Consider the following 10,725-nt stretch of genomic DNA (forward strand, 5'->3'; position numbering starts at 1 on the left):
ACCTGAAATCAAGCTAGAGATGATCTCTCTCTGGGATGGGACACAGAGTCACAAACTGCGAGGAAATACGCAAATTTCACCTGGAATCACTGATCAGCATCATTTCAACAATCTCCTGGTGAGGTTCAACGAAAGAACTCTTTAGAAGCTATTAACAAATTAACAAAATCATAAAAAAATTAAATGTGTTGTGTAAATTCTTCAAACATGTTCCAGTTCCAGCAGTAGTGTGATGCCCCGTGGTTCATGTAAAGAGACTGTTGTGAGGTATCACCAAACAGTCTCCATCAGTCTCCATCAGCTACAGACCAGAGACATCCTGAACTGATCTGGCCTGAAAAAAATCCACAAACAGAAAAACTTGTGAAGCTAATTTTGGTTTTCAAAAAAATCAGTGAAGGTATAAAACCATTCCACCTCGGAACAGAAGATTCAGATTCATGTCCATGGGTGGAGGAAAATATCTGTTTTTGTCTCCAATTAAATAAAATCCTAAATTTTTGCAAACCGTTTTACTTCTGTACAGAACGCCATCTGCTGAACTGAGCTGTGTTCGAGTACATCAGGTAAAAAACAGCGTTGGAACGTTTGAAGAACATCTTGACGAACATGTCTGGTTTGTATTCAGGAGGTGCTTATTGAGGCACAAGTTTCTTTTTAGCAAAAGCAGCAAATAATTTGGACAGTGTTTCTGTTAAATGGCTTCTTTTGTCTCTTCACTGAAAGGAAAGTGTCCAGAAATGTTGAAAGAGTGTCGGTGTTTGACACCCCTCTCTGCCTGAGCGATCGCTCATTCTGCTGCTAATTATCGGGTCTTTCAGGACCCTCGGGTGCAGGAAATTACTGAAGCTTTATTGCACAAAATGACTTCATAACAATAATTCAATACAAGCACTTAAATGATTCCAGAGCCGTCGCTGTGGGAGTTGAGCATTAAAGAGTGTGGCTGCATGCTGTGCCGTGCGGGGGGTGGGGGTGGGGTGGGGGAATTGTTAGGAGGCACATCCTGATTTCCTGAGAGGAATTTAACACCTATTTTCTCTTTGAAGGCACCAAAAAGTTTTAGTTATACGAGTGAATTAGTAATATTAAAGGCTGGATGGGTATGCTGTGTGCTTCTTGTGGTTTGCAATGGTTCCCAACTCTGGTCCTTGAGGAACACCGTCCTGCATGTTTTAGTTGTTTCCCTGCTTTGATGCACCTGATTTGAATAAATGGGTGATTTACAGGCTCCTGCAGAACTTGAGTAATCAAACGTGTTGGAGCAGGGAAACAAGTAAACATGCAGGATGGTGTTCCTCAGGGACCAGGGTTGGGAATCACAGAGTTTACAGTAAAAACAGATGAACTCCAAACTTCAGGAGGAGGTGGAGGAGAGTGATGGACAGGTAAAAGAATAAAAAATAGAGGGGGGGGGTTGATAATAAAAGACCAAATTTGATTTCAATCTGTGGCCTGATGAGGTGCAGAGCACTTGGTCCTACTCTGTCCCCCAGCTCTGAAGCTAACCCTGTGTCTACAGCTGGGTGTACTGAAGCTCCACTAAGTCGGGGCTCATGTCTGCGGCTGGATCCTTAAAGTAGAGTGTGGCGGTGTCCTCCCCCTGCTGGCCCGTCCGCCGGGCCCTAAGCTCGGTCACCTCTTTGGGCTGATCCTGGCGGCAGCGGTTGCTGTTCCACCACGCCTCCAGCCCGGCCACCAGGCAGGCCAGCAGCAGGCCGGCGGCCAGGATGCAGAAGATGCCGGCGAAGCTGTGCAGCTTGAGGGAGCGGCCGTCGGGATGGGTGCTGGCGTGGCTGCTGAGGTCGCAGCGGCCGGTCCGGGGCCACCACTTCTGCTTCATGATGTCCAGGTCGCCCTTCTCCTGCAGCTCCAAGATCCTGGAGGAAGACACAACAAACAGGTGTTCAGCTGTTTCTCTGCAACAAGAAAAGTCCTTTTAACCAGGACTCGGGAAAAAGGAAAGTCCAACCCCGGTCAGTTCTAGGGTTTTATGTTTCAGGACATCTGGTCTTTACAGCTTTTTTAATCTACCCCCACAACCGATCCCGTCGTGTCGCGTTTGATCAACGAGCAACAAAACGTTAAAGCTGTGAGTGAAAACTGGGTCAGGCAGCAGAACTCAGTGCTGTTCTGTAGGACTTCATCAGCCTGTCATGTGGTTGTGGAGGAGTTCTGGACCACTTTTCTTTCCATCGTTGGTTCCTGCTCGGCTCTCTGAAGGACCTGGACCTCTTCTGGACCGTTCAGCACCTTGGTGTCTTTTTTTGACCCGTCTGTTGAAGATTAGTTGCTGTGGTTGGGATCATGGTCCTGTTGGACCCAATTTGGTCCAATGTTCAGCTGTTGGACTCACATTTGACTCCAGAACTCGTTGGGCTTTGTTAGAAAACACCAAAGTTCATGCTCAATAATCAGATTAAAAACCCAACAAGGTTCAGTCGGGTCTTCTGGAAGGTTTATTTTTTTGTTGGGATGTTTCATCCTTCATCCATCCATTCATTGAAGTCCTATGGATGAAGAACGAAATGTGACCTGACTGAACTTTGTTGGGTTTGTTAGAAAATATTTCACTTGAGACTTATGAATGATTTTATTTAGTGTGTGAGAACGTCTTTCCCTCCTGCCGCTCTGCTGTCACTCAAAACATCCTCATTATCTGGACCTGGACTTGCGGCGTTGCCCTGATGCACCACATCTGTGCAGACGGACACCACATCTGTGCAGAGGCCTGCACAGCTGCAGGACGTGAGAGACGGAGGAACTGAACTGTTCCTGTGTGGTGCTGATGTTCTGAAAGTCAACAGAAGAACAGGTCCAGGTGCATTCTGTGATGCAGCATACATGCACTTTGTCCTCATGCACTTTGTCCTCGTGCACTTTGTCCTCGTGCACTTTGTCCTCGTGCACTTTGTCCTCGTGCACCTTTGCAAGTACAAAGCTGGTTAAAAACTTCAACTGCCATGAGTTTGTGGTTCTTTACTTAAGTAAACAACGATAGTGAAAGATAAGTTTTGTAACGACCTTTGACCCTTGGCTGAGTGAAGGGCAGCACCTCTGGGAGGTCATTGCTGATGGTGTTCTGCCCTGGCATCGTGTTAACATGCAGCCAAGTACCAAAACTGCTGCTTTTCTAGAGGTGGTCCAACTGCTGATCAGTTAATCAGCAGCTCCTGACCCAGGTTACCCCCCCCCCCCACCCCAACGCCACACAGCTTTAATAATGACCCAGTGATGGCTGGACATGGGCACCAGTGACCCCGCCTCCAAAAAAGGAAGGTGTGGGTTAAGATGATGGATTAATGACACAGTGGCATCACTTGCATCTTTAATGGAAGAAATGAAAAGGTCCTGCACTACGAGCAGTAACGGCACAGACACAACCTCAGAGGACGAACTGACACGTGAAGAGATTTCTCTCAGTTATTATGTCGAGCGCTGCTGGACGTTTGTATAAAACTTTCCTTTCTGCACAGAGCTGCTGTATTATTTAATAACCCCCCCCAACAGGCATGCTGCTCACACTGTGTGGACTTGCAGAGTTAATTGAGCAGCTCTGCCTGGACCACTGAAGAAGACTGCTGCAGTAAAACCAGAGACCAATTTTCTATATTTAATCTGTTCAGCTCAGTGCGAGCATGCTGAAGGTCACCCCCCCCCCCCCACGAAACACCCTGAGGACAAAACAGTTCGGCTGCACAAATGAGCAGCAGCAGCAACAAAAAGTGTGCAGATTATTAACGGCAGGATTATCAAGCAGGAGGTAATACAGCAGTTATGGGACGGTGAGATAATGGTTTCTGTGGTCTGCCCCCAGTTGAACACGCAGACATTATTCCTGCTCGTCCTGAGAGACGAGGCACCGCGGGCTGTTGGACGCCAGCTGAACCGGGCCGGGCCCAGAGCAGAAAATCTAATCCTTCATTAAGAAGCAGCGCTCAGATTAAACACAGAGCAGTGTAATTGAACAGGAAGCATCAGGAACGGACCGGATCGTCTCCAACTGGTCTGGCTCGGATCTCAAACGGGTTCAGAGAGGCGACCGGTCTGAACTGAGCTGTCTCGTTGGGGCTGGATTTGGGTTCAATAGAACCTGAAGCGAGATCAGATGGATCCAGTGCTCAGGAAGAACCTCATCAGCTGCAAGAGCTGGGAACAAGCCCCTAAAGATTCCTGCCATTCCAAAATGGAGTCTGTGGAGAGGATTTTTATTTTACTGACTGTAGACGGCTTTGAGTGATTTCAGGTTGGTGCGACCAGACTGATGAACCCATGGCTAACCCGAGCAGGACCAAGACCAAAGTGGATCAGTACCACCTAACAGCTCCAGCGTTTCCCCCAGATTACTGGACCTGGCAGGACACTTGTCTCCACCAAGTTCACCCCGAGCCACGAAGCTCCTCGTCTCATTTCAGCCACTTGGACCCAAGATCTCATTGTTTTGGTCCAAACCTCATGACTCTGGGTGAGGGTGGAATGAAAACAGACTGGAGCAACACCCTCATTACTCCATGCTATCATCACTCTGGAACAAGACTCCCTGATATTTGGACATATTTATTTATTATGGCAGTATCAATACTTGCGTTATATAAAGACTCCCTCCCTCCCTCCCTCCCTCTGGTCTCGGGGGCAGCATCTTGAGCAGGGAGGTCCAGACATCTCTCTCCACAGCCACCTCTTCCAGATCTTCTGGTAGGACTCCAAGGTGCAGGCCATCCGAGAGACGTAGTCTCTCCAGGGTGTCCTGGGTCTTCCCCGGGGTCTCCTCTCAGTTGGACATGCCCGAAGCACCTCCCTAAGGAGGTGCCCAGGGAGCATCCTTACCAGATGCCTGAACCTCTGCAACTGTCTCCTCTGGATGTGGAGGAGCAGTGGTTCTACTCTGAGTCTCTCCTGATAACTGAACTTCTCCCCCTGTCTCTAAGAGAGTCCAGCTACCCTGCAGAGGAAACTCATTTCTACCTCCTGGATCCATGATCTCATTCTTTCAGTCTCTACCAGAGTTCATGACCAGAGGTGAGGGGAGGAACGTAGACTGACCAGTAAACAGAGAGCTTTGTCTTACAGCTCAGCTCCCTCTTCACCACAATGAACCAGGACAGAGTCCACAATACTGCAGATGCTGCACCAATCCATCTGTCAGTCTCACGCTCCATCCTTCCCTCACCCATGAACAAAACCCAGAGATACTTGAACTCCTCCACTTGAGGCAGAACCTCACCCTCGACCTGAAGAGAACAATTCACCCTCTGACAAGACCATGGCCTCAGATGTGGAGGTGCTGGTTCTCCTCCACATCTGTCCACAGAAATTCCCTTCAACAGTCTGTTTTTTGTGCATGGAGTTCTTCCTGGAGGCGTTTGGTGTGAAATCAGTTGCCACCTCCCTCAGACGGTGTCATCGTCCTCAGTAAAACTAGAAACGTCTCTCTGTGTTTGAGAGCTTGTCCTGTTTCATGTCTTCCTGCTGACTCAGCGTCCCCTCAGGTGTCTGCTCGTCACTTTCAGAGAGGACGGTCTCGGAGCTTTCAGGAGAAATGGGATTATCTCAGAGTGAAACCTGGCCTGAAAGGATGAGAGGAGCCTGCAGAGCCAGGGTGGAGGAGGAGGATGAGCCCAGAGGAGGTGTGAAATGACAGTTCTTGTGTGGAGAAGCCTCAGGCGTCCCTCTCACATAGATCAGAAGGTCCCCCCCCCCCCCCCCGAGCAGAAGTCCCCTCTGGATTAAAGCACCAGCAGCACAGCGAACGCTTTGTGTTAACAATCTATCAACACCCGAACGCATCGCTGGCTGCGAGTGTTTCATTCTTACAGAACGTGTCGTGGTTTGTGTCTGAGCGCGGCAACACGAAAGGTTCCCGGCGCCTCCAGCTGAGAGCTGCTGCCCTTCAACAAACTTTATCGACCTGGTTCAGAGCGACACCGCAGCTTCTCACTGAGTCACAGAGCACAACGGTGGAAATTCCTACTAAATTCCTCTGTTACTGAAAGCCTCCTGGCAGCAGGAGGTGAACGTAGTGACTTCCTGTTGGTTCTGTGATCTGCCTCTCAGTGTCTGAGCAGGAAGTTTCTGACAGCAGTCGAGGTGGGAGGGCGGGGTTAGACAACCAGGTGGGCTCCTCAAAATGACACAAAACAAACACTAAGAGGAACTGTAATGCATAAAAGGACAAAAACTGTTTGAAAACAATAATAAAACAACAATTATTGTTTGTTTTTCTGACATTTAACTCATTTAGTACGCTTTTAAGTATTTATGTATCAAAACGGTCAGGGGAGGGGCCCTTTAACTTTTAAATTGTATAAAACTTTTATACTTTTTGGCAGTTTCTTTAGTTAAACATAATGAATAATTTACTTGTCTCTTGTCTTTACAGGATAAAAATATACAACTAATGGTGACAAAGAGCCATAAACTGTTTCTTGGGGTACCTCATGGCCCAGTCATTGGCCCACTCTTTTTTTTTTTTCCACCAGTGCAGTATTAACTCTGGGTATCTGGGAGTAATGGATCAGGGTCATTTTACTGGTCCACCCTGCCTCTGTGGTCATGAGGTTTATGGATCATGGCTGAAAGAACAAGATCCTGAGTCCAAGCAGCTGGAATGAACTCCCTCCACAGTGCGGCCGGGCCTGAAGGCAGCATTTCACTGACATTAGAAGAGAGCCTCCATAACCTGTGAGAGTTCTCGATGCTCTCCTGTGAGCAGTTGAGCTTTGCTCTCGTGTTGCAGGAGCTCTGAACATGGTCAAAATGTTGGCGCAACAAATTTTCTTGTCAACTACTCAGTCATCAGAAGCAGAATCTGTCTCAACTTCATTTTTGTCACTCAGGAAGTTTAAGAGTCATGGCAGGAAGTGCTGCGACCCTAACTCTCTGAGCTGTGACTGTCAGGAGGCAAATATGAGTTTTCAGCTGCAGTCTCACTGAACTCCATTTGCAGCCAAGTGACCACTGAACCGTGGGGCCACATTTTCTGTCAACACAGCGTATTCTCGTGCATGGCTTACAAAACTGTACTGTAGGCCATGCACGTCTACCTTAGCAGCCGTCCCTACGTTTACTGAAGTTAGCAGAGTACTATTTTGAAATTAGGAGATTTGGACCAGTTTTTCCAAAATGATTCATCATCATCAGAGAGGTTGTAGACCCGGATGTTTTCCCTGCAGGAGTCAAAATACAGCTGCAGCAACAAGTTGGTGACGCCCACCAGGACTTTGAGATGATTTCAAGAGAAAAGTTGTTGCACAAATGATTTTAACACGATCAGAACTCGAGCAGGGATGCAGCTGTGTGCTTTTCAGACGTGCACAGGGAAGTTGAGAAAGTCCTGAAACTATTCACAGCCCAGTGAGAAAGGACCTTTCAATCTGACATTACATATGCAGAATATACCAAAAGAGTGTGAACACAATGGACATTTGAGCATTTTCTTACAACTTTGTGTCTCCAACTAGTTGCAGCCCAGTTCAATTCCTGCTTTAGGGACGGGGAAAACAAGTAGGATGCCTCTCAAACTCCACCCACTGGGAGGAGACCCAGAACTCTGGAGGGATCACATCTCCTCTCTGCTCTGAGAACATCTTGGGACCCCCAGGAGGAGCTGGAGAGGGAGGTCTGGGTTTTCCTCCTGGACCTGATCCCAGATTATTAATTTGTTCTACCCGACAAGGAAGTAATCTGGTTGATCTTGTACCAACTCAGATTTTGGAGTTTCCATCCCTCTGTCCTGTGACTACTGACAGGATGTTTGATTTTTGAGTTTCCTCCAAATAAAACTCAGGCTCACTGGGTTTTACTAACAGGGGCCAAACTTTGTGTTTAAATGTACCTTTGAATCAATGAACACCAGGTGTTCTTGTTATAAATCTCCCGGCGTCCCGTGTTGAACAAATCGTTTGTCTTTATTAATTTCCTGTTGTGGCGCTGGAGCCGATCGATACGAGACGGATGAGAAAGTTTTTACATTTTACCAAGTTCTCTTTTAATTCATGTCGGAATAATGTGGAGATTTACTAAATGATCTGTGTGAGTTTTTAACTCTCTCTGGGATCAATTTGTGTTTGAGGGAAAGCTTCGCTCTGCAGATCGCTGCTTTTATCTGAGGAAGACGATCAAACTTCCCTCAAATGTTCAGCCTCGCGGAGACATCTGCTTTGGAACGTTTAGCAATTAGCTCGCATGCTTGTGTTTACACGTGCACACCATTAATAATCCTGTTTGCTCCATGACAGCACTGCCTAATGTGCTTGACTTTAGCATCAGGCGCTGTTATTGATCAAGCAGCCAGAGATCCACCTGGAGAGGTTTGAAATCAGGGTTTCACCTGCAGCTGAGGTGACCCTCGTTAGCAAACCTCGAAGGCCCTCGGTCGTAACTGGCCAGGACGGGGGCCGCTGTGGGACTCCTCACTCCCATCAGAGGATTTCCAGGAGGATCATGAAGCCTTAATGCCAACAAGGAGGATGAAACTGAGGGTAACAACTTCTCATCTTCATCATTAACTTCTCACGGGGCTTTGTTTCAGCACACTATGAAAAACAGCTGAAACTCTGGTCTCCATCGGAGCAGGTTTACTGAAAGCTGAAGCCTCAGAGCGGCGTCACTTTCTCTGACAGAGAAACTGATCGAGATGTTTTAATCCTGCTCTGATCGCAGCACCGTCCTTCATCTGTGCAGAGGAACGGGCCTCAATAATTACCACTGTGAATCCTAATTCACACAATATCAAACAGCTATAAATGTTAAAAAGTGAACAGATACTGATCTTTAGACTGCAATGGTTCCCATAAACCTCACCGACAGGATGGGTTGTTCAACACGAGCTGTGGAGGACTGACTGGGTCACAAAATAACCCGTGTTAAACAGCTGAGTCTTTAAAATGAGGATGAAGACAGGGACTTGTTGTGAGCATCACAACTCAAAGAAAACGAGGGACCAACTTGCATTTTGGTGTGTGGCAGCATGAAGGTGTAGGAAAGGTTCCTTCTCAAAATTAGGTTGCCACATCAAAATCCAGGATGACTTCACCTCAGAAATCCAGCAGAGGGTTTAAGCAGAGTCTGGGCTCTGTTAGAAGAATGCTCTGGGACACCAGAAGTGATAGAAAGGTCTCTTCTGGACAGACTAGACAGTTTTGCCAGAATTACAAACAGGGAACCACAAAAGCTTTGGGAGTTTGGTGACTTATTGTACGAGACTGATGCAGCAGAAACATGGTTTAGTGTCTTTAAACGCCTCGCGTGGCATCGCCCTGATTGTACACAAGCTTCCAATCAATCTGCAAGACAGGTGGACGTTAGAAGGGTCAAAATACAAAGACATAACTTCACTTTCCCTCCATTTTCATTTTTCTGCTGCTTTATTCATGATGAAGCAACAAGGAGCCCAGTTTCAAGTCCCAAGTATCAGCTCCCATGTACACGCTAACTTCATGTGACAACTACAGCAGTAAAGCCCAGAGCCCGTCACAGTCCACAAAACTGAGGTTAACAAACCACACAAACCAGTCACCACTACTGAATTCACACGCAAACAATGCCCCGTTCACAAGAAGCCACACTCCCTTAAAAGGTGTAGAGAGAGAAAGGACATTAGAGGAACCAGAACATCCCAGAACTCAACATTTACTTCTGGTGTGATTCATCCACACAGCAAGTGAGAAACTGTAGGTCAAAGTGTAACACTGCAGCGCTTCATGCAGGTCCAGCACCATGGACAGCGCAAAACACACAAACTGAGAGCACTCCATCAGGCAAGGGAGGAGCCAAGGGAGGAGCCAAGGGAGGAGCCAAGGGAGGAGCATAGCAGGGAGGTAAATACAGCCACTACCTCAGCATGCACTCACATCTGCAGAGACACCACTGAGGGGGGAGGAGGGGCTCCTGCTCAAAAACATCTCACCTGTGTGTATCCAAAGGGGCATCCAGACAAGAAAATTAAAGTCTATCACAGACGACCAGAGCAATAGGTCTCCAGCGAGGTCAGCCTCTTTTGATGCTTTTAACATTCCAGTGGAGTTCATGTCACCATACACGTTTAAGACATGCACCAGGGTCTCCATGACTAGCGGGCGTATAGCTGACAACGTTGTCATACAGTCAGCTGATAGTCGGTTTAGCTCTCCTCTCCACCTACACCTAGCAGGTAATATGTGCAGGATGGACAAGAGAGGGAGTACAGGACCTGGTTCAGGACTTTGTAGCATGGTGCAAATTCAACCGTCTACAGCTGAACATGAGTAAAACAAAGGGAAAGGTAGTGGACTTCAGAAGGTCTGGGCCTACCCTGAAGCCAGCCTCCATTGAGGGGGTTGATGTGGAGGTGGTCTGGACCTACAAATATCTGGTCATACAACTGGATGACAGGCTGGACTGGTCAGTGAACACGGACTCCCAACTGGAAGGGTCAGAGCAGGCTCAGGACAGCATCCTTATGTCACGGCTAGAACACTGGGTTGGGATTACAGGGGTGGCGCTAGAATGGTTCCGGTCGTATCTGGGTAACAGAAGTTTCTGTGTTAACTTTGACAATCATTTTTCTGCTTCTGTCCCTCTTTCCTGTGGGGTCCCACAAGGCTCCATTCTTGGACCCCTTCTGTTCTCATTGTATCTGCTCCCCTTGGGGTCAATCCTGAGGAAACATGGTATTTCGTTTCACTGTTACGCCGATGATTCTCAGATCTATCTGCCTTTAAAACCAAACAGTTCCTGCTCCATCCA

At 47.6% G+C, this 10,725-nt stretch overlaps 1 protein-coding gene across 1 annotated transcript in view; it reads right to left on the reverse strand.

Annotated features, from left to right (window-relative positions):
- The window catches only part of LOC119423574 (glutamate receptor ionotropic, delta-1), a 458,437-nt gene that overhangs the window by 9,069 nt on the left and 438,643 nt on the right, over positions 1-10,725 (reverse strand). Inside the window, exon 18 of the mRNA XM_037690973.1 lies at positions 1,640-1,880. Coding sequence (XP_037546901.1) covers positions 1,640-1,880 — 241 coding nt within the window. The remainder of the gene's footprint in view (positions 1-1,639; positions 1,881-10,725) is intronic.

Source organism: Nematolebias whitei, chromosome 17 (assembly GCF_014905685.2).
Source record: "Nematolebias whitei isolate Nwh7 chromosome 17, NemWhi1, whole genome shotgun sequence".
In the NCBI taxonomy this organism is placed as follows: Eukaryota; Metazoa; Chordata; class Actinopteri; order Cyprinodontiformes; family Rivulidae; genus Nematolebias; species Nematolebias whitei.